Source organism: Dysidea avara, chromosome 10, assembly GCF_963678975.1.
Source record: "Dysidea avara chromosome 10, odDysAvar1.4, whole genome shotgun sequence".
In the NCBI taxonomy this organism is placed as follows: domain Eukaryota; kingdom Metazoa; phylum Porifera; class Demospongiae; order Dictyoceratida; family Dysideidae; genus Dysidea; species Dysidea avara.
In genome coordinates this window covers 15,084,733-15,108,703 of record NC_089281.1, presented here as the reverse complement: position 1 = coordinate 15,108,703, position 23,971 = coordinate 15,084,733, and the positions used below count along the sequence as shown (strand labels likewise).

General features: G+C 38.3%; 2 protein-coding genes across 2 annotated transcripts in view; one reads left to right on the top strand and one right to left on the bottom strand.

Annotated features, from left to right (window-relative positions):
- The first annotated feature begins 26 nt into the window (after positions 1-26).
- Positions 27-23,971, top strand: part of LOC136236992 (CLIP-associating protein 1-like) — a 32,645-nt gene continuing 8,700 nt past the window's right edge. Inside the window, exons 1-19 of the mRNA XM_066027233.1 lie at positions 27-428; positions 477-555; positions 608-714; positions 767-861; positions 8,791-8,866; positions 8,917-9,014; positions 9,071-9,435; positions 11,679-11,818; positions 11,865-11,951; positions 12,459-12,508; positions 12,564-12,654; positions 12,712-12,827; positions 13,134-13,193; positions 13,248-13,370; positions 16,009-16,086; positions 16,138-16,319; positions 18,408-18,576; positions 18,626-18,722; positions 18,770-18,901. Of these exons, the coding sequence (XP_065883305.1) occupies positions 255-428; positions 477-555; positions 608-714; positions 767-861; positions 8,791-8,866; positions 8,917-9,014; positions 9,071-9,435; positions 11,679-11,818; positions 11,865-11,951; positions 12,459-12,508; positions 12,564-12,654; positions 12,712-12,827; positions 13,134-13,193; positions 13,248-13,370; positions 16,009-16,086; positions 16,138-16,319; positions 18,408-18,576; positions 18,626-18,722; positions 18,770-18,901 (2,319 nt within the window). The 5' untranslated portion in view covers positions 27-254. The remainder of the gene's footprint in view (positions 429-476; positions 556-607; positions 715-766; positions 862-8,790; positions 8,867-8,916; positions 9,015-9,070; positions 9,436-11,678; positions 11,819-11,864; positions 11,952-12,458; positions 12,509-12,563; positions 12,655-12,711; positions 12,828-13,133; positions 13,194-13,247; positions 13,371-16,008; positions 16,087-16,137; positions 16,320-18,407; positions 18,577-18,625; positions 18,723-18,769; positions 18,902-23,971) is intronic.
- On the bottom strand, positions 6,230-7,689 carry LOC136268707 (zinc finger MYM-type protein 1-like). Its single transcript, XM_066064149.1, has one exon. The coding sequence runs from the start codon at positions 7,394-7,396 to the stop codon at positions 6,230-6,232; it is 1,167 nt and encodes a 388-aa protein (XP_065920221.1). The 5' UTR covers positions 7,397-7,689.

Here is a 23,971-nt window from a genome sequence, read left to right as displayed (position 1 = left end):
TTTTTAGCAGCGATAGTCCCAGCCAGTGCTCAAGTTTACGGAGATAGAAATTTAATCCGTAATTGTTCAAAAATTATCCGTTTACTAATTGCTGAGTAGTTTAGGACATAGTAAATTAAAGACACCGTTCTATGAGCTGGAGATAATAGTTTTTAGTTATAGTGTGAGACCTGGAACATCTTCTATCCATGGAGTGGCCAGTTAAAGGACATTTAATGGTGGGTGTTAATTAGAACAGTCATCTTTAATTCGTAATGGAGTCCGAAGAGAAGCTACTTAAAGGTTTACAAGATAGCAGGGTAGATGTCCGGCTACAGACAGCGGACCAGCTGATGAATTTCTTCAAGGAACATGACCCTCGCGAGTTACAAGAGCTGGAACGATTTATAGCGGGACTAAGTGTCTGGGCTAACAGTGGCAACTACAAGGTGACCCAGGACTGTTCACTATCCCATCATTATCACACTACCCTGTAGGTGGTGCTGAGTGCAATGAATGTGTTGGAATTGTTATCACAGAAAATGAAAGAAAAATTCAGACAGCATATTGTAGCAGGTGACAAAATGTCTCCCCACCCCCACCCCATTAATTTAGCACATTTGTGTAGTATTGCCATCACTAAGGGAACGGCTGGGTGATGCCAAGGAGTCAGTCAGGGACAGAGCCCAATTGTTGTTACATCATTTTATGCAACCCGCCATTGCTGGCCCTCAGGTATGATAGTGTGTTATTGTGACAGTGTGTTACATCACATGTTGTGTTACAGTTTGTGCTGGATCGTCTAATGCCACACGTGCTAGGCCACAAGAACTGGAGAGTGAGGGAACAAGGTCTACTATGTCTGTCCAAGACTCTTGACAGGTGAACTTGTTTACATTATTATCAAATGGACACTAATAAAGTGTTAAGTGTTAAATGATGTTGTGTTAATGGTCACCTCTTGAGGTGTTGGTCAACAGCATGAAGTGTATAGGGAGAGGATACAACACTAATACATGCAGGAGATTTCCTGTATGCCATAAAATTCATAGGTCTCAAAAGGCCTTATCCATCAGAATATAAACTTCTGGCTAGACGTATTTAAGGTTGGGTGATAGTGAATTTTCCATTTGCATGAACAGTGAATGATAAGTCACAATAATATTCTACGAGTGGGTGCTTGCCTTCTAAGAGTATTTTCTATCTTCCCAGAATTATTTTTTGTTTTGTGTTTGTTTATAGTCATGTCATTGACCAGTGCTCAATATAACATCTCTTACATGATCTGTCAAAATGACAGATCAACATGCAACATGGTTGGATATTGGTAATAGCAAGAGTATATAATGGGGAGGGAGAGTGTTGAACTGCGCTATAGGCTGTGAAAAATGAGCCCGTAAAGTAACTTGCATACCTTTGTTTCTTCTTGTAAACCTGACAGCTGTTGATTGCTCAGATTTAACACCTTAAATGTTTTAACAGGTGGTCCGTATGGAATCGCAATGGCTGAAATTCCATGTCACTTTAACTAGTAAATCTGTTGAGGCGAGGCATGGGATGGTGACCATGACGAAATCCGAAATATCGACCTCGCTCGACCATGATGAAACCTCGATGTTTGTTTACCAGGTTAGCTGCTTCTGTCTTTGTCTTTGTACGGCGAGTTCCTCTGCATAATGTGCCATACTTTTCTCGAGTACACCGTTCTTTCACTTAGTAGTCACATGTACAAAGTGTGCCCACTGTACTTATAATTAGTTGCCAATCAACACAACTCACCGAGTCGTTTGAACAATGCCATAGGACTTTACTGGCTCATTTTTCACAGCATATAGCGTAGTTCGATACTCTCCCTCTCCATTATATACTCTTGGTAATAGTAGTATGTATTTTACAATCACAATGGCTTTTAAATGCTTGATTTGATAGGTCATAATGTCAGACCATTTTTAATTTGGTTGGTCGTTTTGGGTCGGAAATGACAGGTGACAGGCTGTTATTTTGAACTCTGGACAGTGTCTGCATACTTTACGGTCCATAGTAATTTTTCAAATGATTGGTGATACCATCCTGATGTTGCAATATATTCTGTAGTCCTACCCTACTCCTATGGGGGAAGAATTAACAAAAAAATTTTCTAATATGGGGAGGGTAAGGTATATATTATCTATGGGTATACTTACAGTATATTCAAAATGAGCCTTGCATTTATTACATCATGATTTGAAAAAATTTTAATATTTGAAATTTTTTCCCAATCCATGTAGGACATTGATAAAAACCAAAAGTAGTTTTTCTGTCACAAATAAAATCCTTCTGTATATGGAAATTATGGGCTAAATAGTAGACCCTTAGGACTATAGCACCTCTGACAAATTATTTTTAGCATTGATGGTGCCACCCACAAGGGAATTTGGCTTGGGCTTGCCACACTAGGTTAACAGCTAATTCCATTGCATTTCATAATGAATATCCGATCCTAGTCATGTCACCAACTTGGACTCAGCTAGCAATATGTCTCTTTACGTCAATGTCAAGTCTTGAATCCGTAACACCTTTATTGACACTATTTCACTTTGCTAGCTGCACTATTTTAAATTTGCCTTAATTAATAGTCATTGTGTAACTTTTAGTAGAGATGCAGTTGCTAACTCTTGCGGTAACTCAAGCACAACAATATTGAACCTGGAAATAGTAAAAAAAAAGTCCATTATACTTGACATTTATTTGTACAGTAGACTAAAAAAGTTGCATTAATTAATAATTATATAACCCTTTCATGGCTGAATTTCCCAGCGCACTTTACAAGGCATGCCGAATCATGCTGTATAAGCCTCACTGTACACTAAACCACTTGGTTACTATACCTCTACGTAAACGCTGTGGACTAACAATCTCAACTGGGTTGTTTTTGGTTACGTAAATAAAACCACAAAGTAATTATAAGACAACAAAACTACAAAATATGTTGAGAAACAGGCAGCCACTAATAAACTATCTACAAATAAGTGTTACAGTGTAAGAAACTATTTTATATTGTTTCCTTACTGAACCATCGTCTTCATGGCTGGTTTCTTCGAGTTTTATCACAAATCATGCATATGTGCACACAATTGAATCATGTTACACATCTGAAAAACCATCCACAACTACTTGCCAGTTGTCTTAGCCCATCTATAATGATGTATCTTTGTTCAAAACGTTACTATCAACTCAAATATAAATGAAATAGCCCTATTTTCGAGAGAAAAGTTTTACCGGGTTATGTAATAATACTGCAATAGTGCGCGAACTATCCAGTTATCCCAGAAACGGGACCTCTGTGGGCATGCCTGCTTCAGGGTTAGTGTATCGTACTATGAAACGCACAATAGAAGCGCTAGCGTGTTGGAATTGCACTCAGTGCGTGTTTTATACTGTCCTGCTGGATAAATCTGGTTCCAGCCTTGAAAGGGTTAATTAATTATTTGTTTCCATGATTGTCATAATTTAAAAAATATAATCTGTGAATTAGTTCTCACTGTATATATGCTTACATTGGTTAATCACCACACCCTTCTAATAACTGTCCTCAATTAGTGGCCATGCTGGTATTAACAAATAAAAAGTATAAGGACAAATTAGGAATTTAAAGATCATAGAAAGAAAAAGTAGCTCCATTAGTATCTGTAGGTGTAGGCGACCTCCCTTGTTTCCCTACTTTTTTCTATGATCCCTTAAAATTCTTAAACTTTCCTTATATTTGTTTTTTGTAACATTATTATGACTGGTAAACCAGGATGGCACCAGTGGTATCAACTGAACTATCAATTACTGACTTGAAAGTAAAGTGGCCATTTACACTCCACTTTCAACTGTGTTCAGCCCATTTCACAGCATTACAAACAAAGAACAGCTGGAGAATTGCCTCTGCAATCAATCCAGTCACCACAAAAAATACAGACGATTTCCATTTACAAATGTAGGGAATTCATTGTGCTACCGCGAATCGACACCTTGGGCTGTCAGCCAAAAGAAATGGGACACAAAAGAGGACAAAGGCAAGTCCATGATGTGTGCATTGTACGTACTGTGGTATGCCCAAAGGCACCTGTTGGGCTGAAGCGACGTTGAACAGTGAAAAAATCAAGCCCATAGCCTTAGCCGTTATCGAGTTACGCTTGTCTGAAGGTATTAGGCAGGCAGTTAGTCAGTCAGTAGAAAATCCATTGAATAAAAAAAGCAATCTATTGGAAGCATTTAGGGTTGCACTTTTGGGCTTGGTTATACCTAACCAATACTGCTGCTGCTGAGGCGCCAGGATGGTATTGTGAACCTGGTTTTTGGGTGATCCAAACCTTGATGATACAGTACTAGTGTGCTGTGTGATGTTGTGTCTACTGTTTGAAGTTTGAAACTGTAGAGAATTTAGAAATACTAATTGAAACTTCACAGTTAATGAGTCTTCTAAAGCTTAGACAAGATTTTCTTTTACTCTTGTCAATGAGGTTATTACTTCTGGTCAAAATTATAAGTCATCACCAGCCTATAGTGATGGGTTCAGTTTAAAGTAGTATCATATTATCATTCACTTAGATCAATCTCTATAGTGTCTAGTGTTAGCAGTTTTCTGACTAAACTTAGCAGTGACCACTGATTATTCCAGTTACAGACATTGTGTTGCAGATTTGATTTGTGTGGATGATAATGTACATTAGCCATGCAATATAATCCCTGGTCTCAGAGGAGGTTGGAAGCATGCACATAACATCTTACCTACCGATTGATGAACTATAACAAATATATGACAATGGTACATTAAGCCCTGCAACATTTTTTTAACCTTTGAGCCTTTGAGTGCCTAGAAATCAAGCAAGATCTCGCACCAGGCCATGAATGCTGTAAATGTCTTCATTGGAGATGGAGAAATGTACTTTAATTGATAAAACAGTATAAATAGGCATCTATGCATATGCACTGTACTCCACAAAGACAGTAGTGGTGTGTGCACTACACGAGACTGGAAAGACATGGAGAGAACCTCCCTGTGAGAACAGACAAATGAAAGCAACAGTCAGCCACCACAAAGGAAGTTAGAGAAGTCATTGCAACCATTCAATGCTACTGCCCTCCTTCTATGCTGTACCCCACCCTACAATCTCAAACATGTAAGCTCCATGAATTTTTTTTGTAGCTTCCAACCTCCTCTGCCCCAGTCTGTATAATGTAACGATTATCACTGGGACCGACCCATTGTTGGCTTCCACGTAGCAGTGTGGCCTTCACTTTCATGGAGACTTGGCAAACAATTCACTTGTCTCAGATAGTTGCTTCTGCTATTAAATTAAGCTAACCAACATACCACCTTTTGTTTATCTTGGCACGACAGATCTATTAAAATTATGCACAAGTATGCACAACATTATGTAGAAATTATTATGCTGCCTCAGTTTTGAAATGAAATGTATTGTATTATATAATTGATAATAATTAAAGCACTTGTGTTGGAAAAGATTGAATGAATTATGATAAATTAAACATTGAGTTACATATGTAGCTGCTTTTGAGGGTAGAAAGTTTTATGGTTTTTGTAAAAAAAACATGAAACAACAAAACATTTGGCTAGAGTTTACCACTATAATATTTCTTCTCCAAGTTACTATAAGACAGGTAATATCAAAGAAGATAGTTAAAAACATCATAAATTATAATCATGTGAAAATTTATCCCAATCTACAAGGTTAATGTGGCTGGTTGAGGTACTGTTTAATCAACTTCACTTCCATCAAAAAGGATACAAAAATGATTTCTTTTACCTGAACAGTGCCATCAAGTACGCTAATGATAATTCTCACTATTAGCATAGTTGATCTAGGAGGTGAAGAACAGTTAGCAGGGCCGGATCTAGCATTTTAATGGTGGTCAGGCCATCTGAGCAGAATACAAGCAGCTGTTTTGAAGGAATAGAGCTGTGAGGCAGGGGAATGTGGAAGCATGCCCCCCAGGAAATTTTTGAGAACTTAGTGCTCTCAAATGGTACTGGGAAGAGCACAAGCAGCTAAAGCTAGGGGGTCTGGGGGCAACCCCCCCCAAGGAAATTTTTGTAAATTGAGTGCTCTGAAATGGCATCTGGAGCACTTTCAGCATCAAAACATGATGTTTAAATACTACAGTGATTATTGGAGAATAATGCAAAATTCAAGATCATATTTGTGTATACACTGTACATTATATTATTATTATAACTACATTGTAGAAAATATGGTACGCCTTATGGACAATCAGCAATAAACCTATTGATAATGCTCTTTAAATCCAATGAGTCCGTGTACTCCTTGTGGACATGAAGTAGCAAAAGGTTGTTCAGCCTATTCTGTGTCATTGTGCTTCTCAAATACGTTTTAACTCGACATAAAGCACTAAATGAACGTTCTGATGTTGCATTGGTGGCTGGCATTACTAAAATAAGCTTGAGAAGTAAACCAACTTGCTCCAATAGATCTTTTTGAGTTGTTGATAGTTTTGCAAAGTAATCTTTGATGTCAAAAATTGTAGGTGATGCAGGTTTTTCTTTGTCAGGGATACTTTGAAAACTGTTTCCAAATATGACAAGTTGAGAATGCAAGTCATCTGGAATAATATCATCCTTGTAAAATTCACACACAAATAGGAATTGCTGGTCAAATTCATCCTTCAGACTTGCCTTGATCAATAAGTCCTCAAGGTTGCGATAAGCTCTGTACCCCTCCTGATCAAATCTATTCAACAAACAGCCAATTGCAGTTTCAATAGCCTCATAGTAGATTTGTCGATAATGGTCCTTAGGTGAGGAAAGAGTGTGTCCCCTAGACGAGCCATCATCAAAACGGGCTGGCAATTTTCTAGGTCGTGGCAATGTTGCTTCTTCCACGTTGTGATCTTCACAGAAATGAATAACCTTTTGCCAGAACAAGTCATAAGACTCTTCAGTCCTAATACTTTGCAATGTGTCAGTAACCATTTTGGTTACATGCTGACCTTCAGCAGCAGATATAGTTCTCTTCTGAAGACACTGACTGAGGTTGTCAGAATGACGCAAGATCATCTCACCAAGAACGGCGCCAAACATAAACTCAAATGTTTTCATCTGAGATGCAACTCCATTAATCCTTGCTTTAGATTCTGTGTCTGAAACTATTTCTGCAGCCTCGTCCCATGTGTTGAGTAAAATTTCAAAGTTTGAAATAACACTTGCAAGAGCATTGGCACATACTGTCCACCTTGTTGGACATAACACTCTTACTCCAGGTGTGTGATAACCAACAGAAATGTCATGGTTGTCCTTAAATTGCTGAAAAATACCTTCACGGCGTGGGGAGTACTTGATCAATTTCGTGATTTCGTGAGCTACTTCCAGGGACTTTTTGACAGGCTTGCAGGCCTTTATTGAATCGTTCATTGCAAGGTTGATAGAATGGCCGTAGCAATGAGTATACACTGCCCTAGGTTCTTCGTCAAGGATTCGCTTAGCTACACCTGATCTTATTCATCTCATAGCTGCAGCCCCATCATAACATTGGCCACGGAGTTTACATTGGTAGAGCAGCATCTTTCAATGCATCCTTGGCTGTAGCAACAAGAGTAGCTGCATCAGTTGATGGCACTTTATAAAGACCTATTAAATCTTCATAAACATCAAAGACATCTGTCACATATCGCAGCACAACAACTGCCTGAGAGGCATTGGACACATCAGTTGTCTCATCTATCATCAAATGGATTGCTGCAAACGGGATGAAATGTTACTTAAAATGTCCTTCCCCATTAAATCTAAGAAATCATCCTGGATTTTGTGTGAAGTGTATCTGTACCTCTTCTTCTGCAACCATCCAGCTACTAACGGACCTTGACTAGACAAAAACTGTAATAGCTGTAAATAGTTTCCATCGTCTTCTGTTCCATCACCTCATAACACCATGCCTTGTCTAGCTAAGAAGCGAATTGAGCACAACAATTTCATCAAAATGGTACTATTCTGCTGCTTTTCTCTTAAATGATTTGCAGAAATCAGTTCACTAACATCTCCAGTAGTAGCTGGGAGAGTGATCACAACTTCCAACAGCCTCACGATGGCAAGCACTATTTGCATGCTTTTTCAAAATAACAGTTGCATCTTTCCAATTTGAAAATCCTTTTGAAACCTATTAATAATATATAATATTATTACAGACAGGTAACATTAATAATGCTGAATCTAACTGATGCAGCTATAGCTAGCTAGCAAAGGTACAGATTACAAGTTAATTTTATCAACTCACGAAAGCAGCATCAGCATGAGGACTTCTTATTTTCTTTTCCTTAAATCCTGTGACACATGTATGGCAGTAAGCAGTGTCATTGGTTTCATTGTAATGGAGGAATGGCCACTGTCGAAACCACGACGGCTGAAATGATTGATATACAACCTTGGTTTGGCCGAAACGTCTTTTCGGAAAAGAAAATTTTGTTGGCTGGTGTGGCTGCAAGGGAATATCTGGCAAATCAAAACGTGAATCCACCGATGATGACGACGAACTGGAGGAAGAACTTGCTGACGCGAGGCTCGCCATCAAAGTCACATGTGCATTTTATTAATCGCACGTGCAGGTTTTTGTTTTTTTAAATACAGCCTGTCCAAAAATTGGTACGGCCAAAACCGTACCGGCCATACTGCTAGATCCGGCCTTGGTTAGGGAAACATTGTAAACTGTTTTGTTTCTATACTTGCGAGCATATGCTCAACATTAGTTACTTTCAGCTTTTGTGGGTTGTTCAGGTGATGTTATCAGTTTATTGTACTCTTCTCTCTTATAGTGTGGGAGCTGGTAACGTCAGTGTGGGCAAGTTTGTTGGTGCCATCTGTAAGTTGCTTGGTGATGCTAACAGTCAGGTGAGCAGTGCGGTTACTATGACAACAGAGCCATGATGTCATGTTAACAGGTGAGAGCATGTGCGATAGAAACACTAGTGGATATTTACCGACATGTTGGGACGAAAGTTCGTAATGATCTGCAGAGAAGAGGATTACCAGAGTCCAGGTTGGTGTGGTGGGTGTGGCTAAGGGGTGTGTGGCTGAAGTGTTTGTACATTGCAGGCTAGCAGCTATAATGGAGAGGTTTGATGAGGTGGACTCTTCTGGCCGTCAAGTAACAACCACCAGTGATGATGTTACTGGATCACATGATACCACTGTTGGATCACATGATACCACTACCGGACCACATGATACCACTACCGGACCACATGATACCACTACCGGACCACATGATACCACTATTAGATCACATGATACCACCACTGGATCACATGATACCACTACTAGATCACGTGATACTGCCAGTCTATCACATGATCCTCCACGTAATGTCAGGCCAAGTATATCAGCTAGTAAACAACTGCCAGTGGGGAAACCGCCAAGTGGAGGTGTAGCCTCTAAAATATCCAGTCATCGAGTAGCAGGTATGATTTTAATGGGGTAGGGGTATTTGTGACATGCTACTCAACAACTTCACAGTAGTATTATCACTGAATGCACACAACATACAATTATACACACTTGCATGTGTGTGATGTGTTAATAACAGTGGTATTGACACTATATGTACACACTGCAAACAGCACAGCATAAATACTTACTGACAGACACACATTAGATTAGTGTTGTTTTAGTACAGCAAATTCATTTTAGTTTAGTTCTAGTTCTAGTACTCCAATTCTGTCATAGTTTTAGTTAGTTTTAGTTCTAGTATCCCAATTCTACCATAGTTTTAGTTAGTTTTAGTTCTAGTGCCCCAATTCCACCAAAGTTTTAGTTAGTATTAGTTCTGGTACCCCATATTTCTGTAATTTAGTTAGTATTAGTTTCATTTTAGTTAGTGTTAGTTTTAGTGTTAGATATCTTCACATATACTAACCTTGGTAGCACCCCCTAAACTTACAGAAACTTTAGATTTGGTGTTTTGATGTTCAGCACTATTTCCACTTACCATTGTGCACAAATGAACAAATGCTCTAATAGAACTGAACTTAAATAACCTAAATAGGCAGAATTAATGCTGAATAGCAATGTTTCAGAGGAGGTTGGACACGATACAAGCACTTCTGAAATTTATTTCTGTTAATTGCATAATTCTTATATATGACAAGGAGTAAGTGATAGAAGAAATGTTTAGCATGCAATATCCACATCATGTTACCTTGTGCTTCTTAAGATGAACAGCAAATTCTTATTGCAAGGCGGGTGTGTGAATTTCTAATTCTTTTCGATTCTCTGTAAGGCCAAACTAGCGGCGTCCGCTCTTCTTTTTCAATACTCTGAGAGGCTTTGTTAGCATGCACATTGCTTTCTTCGACAATCATTGTGTTTAAATACACGTACATAAGGCGTTCCTATAGTATTACACATGGATTCCACCCAGCGAATGCTTACTCACATGATCTTGTAGATTTCAAGAGAAATTTACGTGCCTGGAGTAGTGGGGTTGAATGGGGTTGACCGGCTGAATAGACTAAGCTTGAAGTGCATTCTCGAATGGTATTTGTGAAAACTTTCATGGACGCTTGGTTAAACTTTCAATACAAAATGTATGCACTCATGTGTGCATGTCCAACCTCCTCTTACAATGTTTATGGTAGCATTTGCAGGCATTTTCAGGCATCACCATCTTCAAAGAAAAGTGTTAAGTGGTTATAGTGTACAACACCCTTTTATGTAGGATTGCTTGAGAAACCTTTTAGTTAGCTCTAGTTCTTGAACTAAAAGTTTTAAAGGTTTTGGTTTAGTTCTAGTTTTTGAACCAAAACTTGAAAGAATTTTAGTTTAGTTTTAGTTTTAGAACTAAAATAGACCACAATTTTAGTTTAGTTCTAGTGTACTAGAACTAGAATTAAATTGCTGTACTAAAACTAGATTTAGTTCTAGTTCCTTAGAACTAAAACAACACTACATTAGATGGGATAATATATTGATGCATCACTATATGGTGACATGCATTTCAACCATTAAACCTTTCACACACTGTAAGGCTTTTGTGCTTACTTTGTTATTTTCTTTTTCTTAATTACAGATTGTATTGTAAATTTAGTTGATTTCATGTTGTCTTACTTGTGTCCACCGTTCTAATAGAGTGTGTGTGACTGTTACACATTTTCACCAGGAGCTCATTGAGTCCGGACTCGATGAGCTCCTGTTTTCACTTACTAACTACTTGACCTTCATCCTTACCTACATAAACAAAGGGAAGCAACATGCAAAAGAGCAAAACTCTGTTGTCCAGTAAACCAGAACTTGGAAAATACTCATGTAACAGGACTGGTAATCCACAGGAGGCTGTGCCATGTCTCACAATCTTCACCCACTATGCAAGGCTTAGACAGTCAGCATTTGCTTCCCCGGTTAACACCACGTACCCATTAATGTTACAGCTGCTTTCCCAGTTGACACCAAGTCCCCATTGAACAGTTGGGTAGACTGGACTCGAGTGGAGCAATGTGAGTAAAGTTTCTTGTTCACAACAACGGCAGCTGAGCATAAATAGAATCTTTTAATTATCAGGGTAGTGCTCTAACCACTTGGTGATGTTGCCTCACATGCATGCATGCACACCTCCATACACACATATGCTTACCCATATGCACACATACATAAACCTACATAGTGACACACAATACACAGAGACCTAATCAATGAGATAAACTTTCAGGGTCAGGTGCAGTCACGAGAGAGGACTTTGAGAAGTTATTCATGGACACACCAACCATTAGTGATGCTCACTCAGAGATGATGAAGTTGGAGGCAGGGCTGGGTGACCCCAAGACTGACTGGAGTACACACCTCATTCTGGTGGGTGGGACTCATCTGCAGATTACATGTATTGTTCTTTGTGTAGTTACGCCAACTAAGAGGTGTTGTTGTGGTATGTACAGAGCCAATGGATGGTTTCCTTCGCAATCTTGAGAAGCCATTGTGTACCTTGGTGAGTGTCTCATGCTATTATACATTGAATAGGAATCCTTCCATTTAGTACTGCACAGTGGGTTATGGTTGCAAGGTCCAAACTTTTGCAAACTGTTACAATAGTCTCCAGCATAAGTTTATGTGATTGTGAAATCTGTGAGACATGAGCAATTTCTCTGTAGTTCTATATACATATACATAATACATATATGTCTCTGGATACTATAGCAAAGTTAAAAATACAGAGGGAATATAAGACATTCAGTCTGCCAGAAATTCAACAGAAATTTCTGTGAGTTAAGCTTTTGATTTGCAAATTCACAGAATTTTTGACCTCACACATATAACCTGCTGTACCTATTCTAATAAAACACACACACATTACTCTAACAGAACACACAGTATGTAATAAAAACATCTTGATTGACTGTTTGCTGCAAACTGTAACTGACTTCTTTAACCTCACACATATACACCATATACCTATGTCATTGCAGTCATGTGATCAGTGCCACACCCTCTACAGGTGAAGGATCTTAGGTCTCAAGTATTGAGGGAAACATGTGCAACTATTAGGTGGGTGTGGCTGTTACTGTGGGTGTTGATTTGTACTTCTTTGATGTCACTCTAGTTACTTGTCAAAATGTCTTGCGCGAAAGTTTGACCGTGTCGCAGAGATTGTATTACCTGTGTTAATTAATGTGTTACAATCATCTGCTAAGGTGAGTGTCATGTTGCTCACATGATCAGTGGCTACATGTGTTTATTGTGTTACTTAGGTGATGTCAAGTTCGTGTGATCTCTGCATCAGATATTTATTAGAGTACACACACAATCCTCGTCTCATACCGATTATAGCCAATGGGATGAGTTCTAAGGCTACATCAACTAGAAGGTAAGTCATTTGCCATGTAATCTATACCCAGAGGAGGTTGGCTACGCATCACAGACTCATAATTTCCATAAGGCACAATAATCATAATAACTTACAATTTAGCCATTGACTACTAGGTATTGAACAAGTGTTGGTGGTGAATAGGTTAAGCTTTGCTTTGAAGCCACAAGGCTTTTGATGACATGTAACCAGGGATCATAAGTGCTGCAAACACAGCTACATAGTGCAAGACAGATATGCACTGTGTGCTTCTAGTATACCCAACCTTGTCCTTACTCAATTTCCTATCCATTTTCCTACTCACAGCTACTGCTCAGAATATTGTGATATCATCATGCACACATGGGAACCAGTATTGCTGGAAAAGTGAGCCCACATTATTGTCTTGTTATTTATTAACTGATATGGCTTCACACACAGGCAACTGTCATTACTACATGACACCATCAAGACTGGTGTAACAGATGCCAACCCTACTGCTAGACACTTCATGAGAAGAGCTTACTGGGGACTGTATGAGTGCTTCCCTTCCACTGCTAAGAAGTATGTCTATTCTACCATGTACTGTAGCTATGTTGTTGAGTACTATGTGGGGACGATTTGAAGTGACTGACTACTTTGTCATGTATGTCATACACTTAGCTGTCTCTTACCTTGCAGAGAAGCTGTTTCTGCTTTGACTATTTGATCACTTATCTTGTTCACATACTAACATAGCAGTACTGCAAATCTGGAATGAGGTGGTCACTTCCCTAATTGTTCTTAGCTTTTACTGTTAAAATCTGATGATTGAAATATAACCATAACCAACTGGGTATTCTGTGTTAACCCCTAAGGATAGTGGAACCTAAGACTGCAGTAAAACTTACTCTTGTCTGCAGCTATCTTAAGTAACAAGTATGATAGAGACCTTTGCTGAGTTCTTCCTTCCCTACTTCCTTGTGCTGCATTACAGAGGGTGGTAACTGGTCAACAAGGCAGGATGAGGACAAAAATCTGAGAAATGCTGTTGTCCATAGCAGACCTATCAGCTCATATTCATGCATTAGACCAAGTAGCACATGTTGTAAATAGCTGCTTAAATTATGTTGCAACTGAACTTGTTAAGTTCAATGACTAATTGAATAGAGCTGCCATATACGATGTAGTTCTAGATTTGAAGTGGTGTTTCACTTCAATGCAGACCATTCATAATGTTTTTAAGCTTAATCAAACAGTATGGTAGTACTGTTTAATCAAACAGTATGGTAGTACTGTTTAATCAAACAGTATGGTAGTACTGTTTAAGTAGGGATCCCCCATAAATGACGCACGCCGCCTAAAATGCTGCCTTCAAAAATCATCCTGGATGCATCTTACGCCACGAAAATCACCTTTACAGAATAATATTAGTCCATCTAACATGAAATACAGCATTAAAAACAAGAAAGCACTTACCGGTGACTGGATATAGAATTTTTAGAAATCACCAAAACTTGAAGTTTGGTCTGCCTCACTCACTCACTCACTGTCTGACCACAGCCGCAAGCCTAGAGGCCAAACGAAGCAGCACACAGCCACCATTTTACGCCACAATAACAACTCACCAGTTGGGATGTACCTTTTGGGGTTCCGACAAGTGTAGGCCCTCTGTGCCTTGTCGTTTCTTTTATCTTCAATCAGGGTGCTTGTCTTCTTCATCCAACAAAACCATATCAAAGCGTTAATATTCCATATCAACTGGATTTCAGTGTTTCAGTCTTGGCACTACTATAAGAGGTGTACTAGCTATAAATCTGCAACTTCGCGATTGGGATCCGTTTGTGATAGGTTCACGACTACACCCAGATCTAGGTGGACTAATAGTGATGGAGTGCATAGATCACACCTCTAGTTATTTTTACTTAACAGTAAACAAGATGACCTCCTGGTCTAGCAAGCTGCACACCCCTTGGTTTACTAGAGATACTCTAACAGAACAGTCACTCTAATACAACAGTCATGTATAATATTCTATAGTATGTTCACGTTGAGCTGAATCCTCAAAAACATTTAATAACTCATGGATGCAATTACACATGATCTTGAAATTTGGCTCATTTGTAGTACTGCTTGATCCGCTAAAAATATTTCAAAATCTTGTTCAAATGTTTGACATAATATTTACGGCCAATCAAAATTTTCAGAACACATTTCCTATAGAGAAGCCATATAAGTACAGTGTCCATTAGAGCCCTTTCCCGAACTTGTAATGGAGCCAAACCGTACATGTCTGTTGTTGACACCTTTGCTGTTACCAATAATCATCTGGTTGGCAGAAATATTAACTCTGTTGAGAAAAAATCCACTTTTAATTTTTAGCTGTTTTTCAGGGTTCAGCTCAACGTGAACATACTATAATAGAACAGTCATAAGTTACACTGTAACTAGCTATGCTACAACAAATTAAAAAAATTGTTAATTTAAAAATGAAGTAGGGATCTACACAATATAAAGTAGTGGAACAAGAAATGAATGATGGTATTACAGCATAGCTCAGTGGGAAAGTCCCTACTTTAGCATTGAAGTTATGTGCCAAAGTAGGGACTTTCCCACCGAGCTATGCTGTAATACCATCATTCATATCTTGTTTCACTACTTTTTATTGCATACATCCTTACTTCATTTTTAAGTCAACAGTAGTTAATATGTTACAATGGATGATTTTGCTTTAGCTAAACTATCACCAATATCTAACAAGCGTAAATGGCTACTTGAGAGATACAGGGGTATACTTTTCTCTCCCCTAATTAAAGAAATACAGGCACAAAATTGAAGTTAGTGCTGTATATACTCTAATGAAAACAGTAATAACAACCACCACATGCTAGACTAAAATAATTCTGTGAATGTTATGAAATTTTCCAGTAGTCCTATAGTAAAAGCCGGGTGTACACCCTGAAGCTTTGTTGGGTGGGCACATAATAAAGAGGAGACTTAGGAGAGTGTATTAGTTATTAAAATGAGCTATATTGGAAGCACATTAAAAGAAGGAGCTGAGTATGTAAAGGTTTTAGCAATGAAAATGGTTTGTTTGTTTGTAGTTGGTTAGCTTACAGCTGTTATTTGTATGTTCCTTTTGTGTTTCTTCTGAGAAGATTATGGACTCAATGTGATATACCAGTTAGATTCTTTCTCATTCATGATCCCTGTTATCTGATAGGATAGAACAGTCACTGGATACTAGTCAACAACATTATCTGCAGGAGGAGAGGAAGAATATGCAAAAACCACTCAATGAGTAAGGAGGGTGGGGCTGAGGGGTGGGGCTGACTGCTGCACACATCTACAGGTCCAGACAGACAGTACCAGTGAGGTACTCCACATCATCTTCCAAACTGAGGAAGAAAGCAGCACTCACAGCTAGTGAGCCTGACATATTAGCAGCAGTTGAAAATGAGGAGACAAGTAAACCTGTTGAGTCTCATGTTAAGGCTACTGGTACAGTGAGAATGGAAAGAGTTCCATCATCAGGTATGTACAACTGGCTGTTTGATAAGGACATAAAAAATTTCCATGAAACTTCTATTTTTGTAAGAGTCTTATCATTTTTTGCCTGAACTTAAATTTTTTCTAATTCACTAAAAGAAAAGGAATTCGTTTTGTGTACCTCAGCACTTGCAAATGACAAGTACTTTTGAAGATAGATATGACCAGCTGAGCAAAAAACCGATAGTTTCTGCACATTCCTCGAATTCCATTTTATTGCTCCCTAGATGTTTGAAATTTGATTTGTTCAGTAACAATACAGCAAATAAATTGCAGGCGTTAAATTGATCAATCATAACTCATGATTGAAACAAGCTATATACAAAGTTGGGTCTTAGCTCATTCTGTTCACCGTGAACTGGAAATTTATCAAGGTATAGTGCTATTCCTATATTCCTCTGTGTGCACAAAGAAGGCCATTTCAGTAATAGGATGATGACATTAAACTCTATTTCTATGGCATCATAAATAGGTGCCCAATAATTTACATACTTTTAGAACACAAAACAAAGATTTTCTTTAATTTGAACTTTGTTTCACTGTGTACTATAGCGATCAAAGCATGCATAATTTTTTTTTTAGTTATGCATAGGTATGTTTTTAAAAAAAAGGTTTGTGAAAACAACTGGTTTTTGCTTACCCAGTCACAAATATCAATTGGTACAGTAGTACCATTTCAGTAGGGATCGCTCCAAAAATTTCGCATGCTGCCCAAAATTCTGCCTTTGAAAGTCATCCTAGAGACATCTTATGCAACGAAAATCACCTTTACGGAATAGCACTAGTCCATATAATATAAAATATAGCGTTAAATATATATTTTAAAAACTTACAGTGTAGAATTTTAAATAATCGCCAAATCTTGAATTTTAGTCTCACTGCCTGACCACAGTCGCAAGACTAGAAGCCAAATGAAGTAGCGCATGGCCACCATTTTATGCCACAAAAACAAACTCACCATTGGGATGTGCCTTTTGGGGTTGTGACGCACTCTAGTACAGTCATGGATATATGATATTCTAATAGAGCTGTCACAAGTTACACTGTAGCTAGCTGTGCTACAACAAAAAATAAAAGTATTTTTAAAAATGAAGTAGCCTAGGCTCTATGCAATAAAAAATAGTGAAACAAGACATGAATGATAGTATTACAGGTAGAGGTGTACTGATAATCAGATCAGCTAAAATATCGCCACCGATATGGCGATTTTTACCAATATCGGTATCAGAACAGAACAGCAGGAGTCCTGATATTGCTACCGATACTTTTATAGCAGCAATAGTTTGTACATAAGCGGATTATGTATTGTTATCCATGTGGCTCTTTAGTGCCAGTGGCTTATTGTTGACTCTACAGCAAGTGGTACGCTACGAGAAGCCATATAAATACACACGGTTCTGAAAACCTTATCACAGTCTTTACAAATGAAGCAGTTAAGTAATAAAAAGAAGGGTCACAGGATAACCAAGGAAACTTGCTGTACCAGCTTCTCACAAGCTATTAAAATGTAGACTAATGCAGAAATATCTGTGTAAGGCTTTATGGGAGTACACATAAAAATGTTTGGGTGCCTAATTGTCTGGATTGCACAATAGAAACCCAAGCTGTATACCAGAGTATAGCAATGAATACATGCAGATGTTGTTGTAGGGTAGGTAAATGTACACTTAAAACTACAATGCAAATATCGGATCAACTATCGGTTATTGGCTTCTTTTGGTGGCATCAATATCGGATATTGGTACATGCCAAAACCCCATATCGGTACATCTCTTATTACAGGTACAGGTAGGAAAGTCCCTGCACATTAGCTATAACAATTATTTTGTGCCAAAGTAGGGACTTTCCACTCAGCTATGCTGTAATACCATCATTCATCTCTTGTTTAATTGCATAGATCCCTTAAATTAACAATTTAAAAAAATACTAGTTGGTGTTTAGCTGATGCTGGTTTGTAGTTTTTCTCAGTGAAGGAGGATGTACTTTGCCATCACTTATTTTACCTCAAAATATCTTTGCCACCTTTTTATTGCCAAGATTCAATTCCTAAAATTATGTTCATTTCTGTTACAGGTACTTCAGCTGCCAGTAGTGGCAGTCTAACTAGGATGGCTAAACTGAGCCATTCTGTGGAGGCATTAGATAGATCACCCAGTCCTGGTGGTGGGCGTAGCTTGTTAACTACACCCTTCAAAACTCCCTCCAAAATTCCTTCACCCAATACCACAGCAAAATCATCGAAGTGAGTGTTACTCTATACCAGTTCAGTGTATTAGTCAATGTACTAACAGGATATCTCCTAAGGATTACACACGTTATGGAAGTCTACCTCGTCCCAAAAAATCTCGACAATCTGGTCTGACTAAGGAGGCCTTGTTAAATGTTTATGTATGTTGTTATTGTGATGATGTTGTTGGTAAATGACATGCCCCTAGGGTGCACCGACAAGAGGTGACCGTGATGACCTTAGTGAGACAGGAAGTGTAACATCAGAGAAGTCAGGATACTCATTGGCATCAGAGTTCTCAATACTCAGTCCTTATGTGAAGTATCCTAATCCTGTTACTGTGAGTGTCATGATAGTATCCTGTGCATGTTATGGGCAGTGTCACAATAATATCCTGAGTATGGTATTGACAGTGTCACATTAGTGTAGTATACTATGCTTTCTATGATAGGAAAAATTGTGCAGAATTCTTCTCAATTGAAATTTTAGTTCAGCTGCATGCATGACTGTATTTTAATGATTGTTCTATTAGAGTATCTTGATCTTCATATGTGCAGGAGAAGCCATGGACTCTATATTGTGTTAACACTCATAGGTATAATAGTAAAGGGGAGGAATACCCCTTCACTTTATTTCAGAAGAGCTTTAGTCATATTATAGCAATCTCTTTATGGGATCACATGATTTTTATTTATTTATTTCTGGTTTGCATAAACACTTACTCGCCATATCTGTGACAAATAGTATTAGGTTGTTATCTACAGTTGAAGACTCAATGTCTCAAAATCTAAGGAAAAACCTTTACATTAGGAATGACTTCTTTGCTGCCTGCTTCTTCATCATCTAAACTTAGCACAGTACAAACATCACTCAGTGATTCACACCACTCTTGCTGGATTCCTTTTGTTTTAACTTAATTCTCATCTGATTAGCGGCCATTCCAGGTTGGCAGGTTTCCATCTCTTCAGCTTCGAAATTACTGGCTGAGCATTACTATATGGTTAGTTCTGCTTTTATCTCTGCCGTTTTTTATTGGAAGGCCACAGCTTGCTGGGTCATCCTTTTTGCATTATATACTCTTTCATCGTAATATTCTCACGCAGCACAGAGAGTTGCAAACACCCCTGCAAAGATAAAACATAAGTTAAACACTACACAGAGAACTACATGCAAATTCATACCCAAGTATGTTATTATATGGATGTCAAGCAGTTAAGTGTAAAGTTTAGTAGTTAAACTTACGTGTCCTGCAGTGGATGTCATTAGGTACTGATGATTTGCTAACACTGGTGGCATTCTGTAGCTCCTGCAAAAGATGTATTGTGTTCTCAACATCCAAGTGTTCTCAACCTCTTGTGAAACAATGCTCCTAGCCTCCAAGGGCATCAAGGTAGTCTCAGCTTCCAAGGAATAGTAGTGTTCTCAGCTTCCTGTGGCATTGGTGGTGTTCTCAGCCTCCTGTGAATGCTTTCAGTGTCCTGGAGTATTGAGGTGTTCCCAGCTTACTGTGGAATAGCAGTACTCTCAGTCTCCTGGGGCATCGAGATGTTCTCACTCTTCTATGGCACTGTGTTCTCCTATGGTAATAAAGGTATGAATAAATATGCAATGCAAATAAAAACTGTATTCACTTACTAGAACCACTGCCTCATCTTCTTGAACACAAACTATTTCTACATCACAATTTCTCTCCTAGTAACTTAGCAATGACTCTAGGACAACAACCTTCCTTCTAAATTCAGCCATGCCACACTCTGAACTGAGTACTGCCAATCTCTGACCTAATCATACAGCTTTCTTATACAGTGGAACCTGTCTATAATGGTCACCTTGGGACCAGATATATCTGGCCTTTATATACAGGTAGCTGTTATAGAGAAAACCTGTATAAGGTGGTCAGCATTTTAGTGGCTATGGCCGTTATAGATGAGTGATTATTATTAATGGGCTCGCGCCAACCGCAATGCAGTAATATTTTAGTATAGAAAGGACAAGGTGAGCTTGTTATGAATGTTTGTTATAGCTATTGAATACGTTTAAACAATGAAGCCTGATAGATTATATAGTATTCATTGAAAGGCAGGAAGTGTGATAATTGCGCATTAATTGAAATGGTGCCGTGGTGCCAGACAGTTGGCTTAAGGTGGCTTGGAACAGTTTTCATAAGGTTTCAACAGTGTTATGCAAGCAATCACATTAGATATGAGGCTTAATTATAATCATTACTGTGGCTGACCATCAGTTCCTGTCATTTACAAATGAATATAATTATGTTGCGTAAGCACACATCATCAAACACAACATTTAACAAGATCGCCGCGCGCTATTATTACAAGCCTCCATACAAAAATGAACTAGTTGCCGGTTTTTCAAGATACGACTGTCGAATTTTGGATGGGCAAGCAGTAGTAAATAAGCTGCAATTGTGCGGAAGCCGGTTTTTAATATTAGCTTCTGCCTGGCAGTGGCGAATTAAAAAAAACCCCGTTTCAAATCTTTGTGTGACATGGGTAGAATTAACGTGTGAACTAAAGACCTGGTAGGAAAAGTAGCTCCGCACAATGATAGATAATCAGGTAAATAGTGTCTAACAGTGAATCCAGCCCCATAGCGCCAAGCGCTGAGGAAGAGTTCAGTCTGAAGGGCTAAATTTGTAACTTGCACTACACGCATCCCAGAGAGCTCCTGTTTGTTGTAAACAGTAGAGAACAAATTGCTTCATAGATTTCTGTTAGTACAATGCACTTCGTGAAGATAGCTTGCTTGTTTTAGGCCCTGTAAATTTCATGGTGAAGCCATACGGAAACTGTTCCCAGCCACCTTAACAAGCCGCCATAAAAGGTAGCGACCACTGTATGAAGGAGAAAGTTATGTATACAGTGGCGAATTCTTGGTTGGCCGTTATACGCGTTAGACAGGTGACCGCTTAATGCAGACAACAATGCATACATTTGTATGGGAAAATATTTTGGACCTTGTGTCCATGGCCATTATGCAAAGGTGACCGCTTAATCCAGGTGACTGTAACACAGGTTCCACTGTATTTCTGATTTTTAGAAAGTATACTCTTCAATAGAAAATTAGTAATAATTGCAGACACCACTGTTGTCTTCATCATGATCATCTGGTACTTCAGATGGACCCATTAATAACTGAAAATCTTTGTGCCACCTTCTTGCTACAGAATACCGGTATATTTTGAGGGGCTCTCTCTTCAAATATAGGTCAATATTGGAGTCCCATTACCTTTGAAAAACCGCAAGAGCAGTTATTAGCAATCAGAGATACACGTTTACTGAAGAACTTTCCACATGTAGTACAGCCAATGACAGCATTGCTGATGTGTCAATCATAAATGTAACTTGCACAGCCTATTCAGCTGAGAGGATTAAAGCTGCCACATTCTGTACTGTCTCAAGTGGAGATAGTGACGGTGTTTTTATTGCAGTTTACAAATTCTGGGAGCATCATGTGTGTATACTCTTCAGCAATCGTCCTATAGAAGTGAAACACTTTTTCAAACATTTCAGATAGTGACATTGATCGAGAAACAGCATCTTTTAGTCTATGGTTATGGCATTCAAGCCGATTGTTTGTTGTATTGGGAAATGAAGATAATTGTCATGAAGAAAAGTTACCCTTTTTCTCTGCAAACTTCCCAATTTTTGAGTTTATATTCTTTAAATGCGGTCCTGGTGTTGTCATAGAGATCTTGCTTTAATGCATTATATAATTCTTCAATATCAGCATTGATTATCCTCCTGATGGTTTCTCTGGCCTGCTCCCAACTTTCTTTGGCCGCATCAAGATCAACAATCTGCTTTAAAAGCTTGGAACTGGCAGAGAATCATTGTTGTTTGTGGGAACTCCTGTTGTAGTGCTGGTAACTCAGTAAAATCTTTATTAATTACTATCACACGAACATTGGACCAATATATATGTCTGAATATAATACTTAATAAATGCACAGTACTTCTTCAGCAGTAGCAGAGTAAAATATGTTCCTACCATTCCCAAACTCATAATACATACAATACTGACTCCATTCACGTTATAGGTGCCATCCACCAACAACATGTTTGCTAAAATATATTGCTGTGAAATTTATTATGACCAGGGAGAGCAACATGCATATGTCGAGCTCAATATGTCATTACTTTTGGTGGACCAGAGGGAAGTGTATGACTGCTTTTGTTCGATGGAATGAAGGTGGCATGTTATTCCTGGATGCTCCAGGTGGAACTGGTAAGACATTTCTAATTAATTTAATTTTAGCAAAACTTAGCGCAGAAGGAAAAATTGCATTAACTACAGCATCAAGTAGGATAGCTGCAACATTGTTGACAGGTGGTCATACTTTACATAATACATTCAAAATATGTGCAATTGCATGACATTTGCACTACCAATTTATAATGTAGTAATTACACATCAAGTATTTGTTGTACCTTATTACATAATCATTTAGTTACACCTGCACGAGGGGCAGTACTGCTGTTAGTAAAATATAAATACCAATATGCCCCTATACCGTGTTATCAATATGTTGTATAAAGAATCAAAGTCTGATTCCTGTAATATTTTTTTCCTTAAGTTTTCATCATTTTTTTGACTGCGAACATTTGTAATTGTTAAATATATGCAACATTATGTTTGCGTACTGTATTTTCAATCTACCAGCCTTAAAAATGATTGGTTTGCTAATTGACTTCCAAGCATAATGGACAATATCTGCAATGATAATGATGACATTTGATGTCATAATGGAAAAAACTGTGTTAGTGTGGGGCTTTAGAGACCTTGGCACACAGTATTTGAAATGAATGTTGTCTCTCTCCAATACCTCCGTGTACAAATTTGCCACACTAGTACAGCCATTTTGTTTTGTGGTGCCAGAAAATGTCATCGTCCATAATCTGTGTTAGTATCAAAACACATCAACATCATGACACGATTACTTAGAATTGTATGAACCCAATAATTTTATCCCTAATGATAACGACTTACACAAATTATGAATTAGTGCCAATTGGCTAAGTGAGTGTGACTATAGTGCTGGACATCATAAGTTTCCAAAACTTGTATTCTGAGTTTGCAATGTCATAACTTCATGTGGGTTTGGTCTATGTAATTGAAATTTGGACAGGTGAAGCATGTAACCATTGTGGTTACACAACCGGAAGTTGAAGCCATACCAATGTGAATTATTCTCACAATGATGTAATAACCAAGCAGATTCAACATTTTACATATTTCAACTTTTCTCCCTGTAGCTGTACGCCACAAAGCTAAATCTTGGTGGGATAGGAGAACAATTATAGCTCCAACTTTTTGGAAGACAGATTTTTGATATCTTCATTTATTTTGATGCTATAGTGAATTGAAGCATATCACACAGGACAACTTTTCT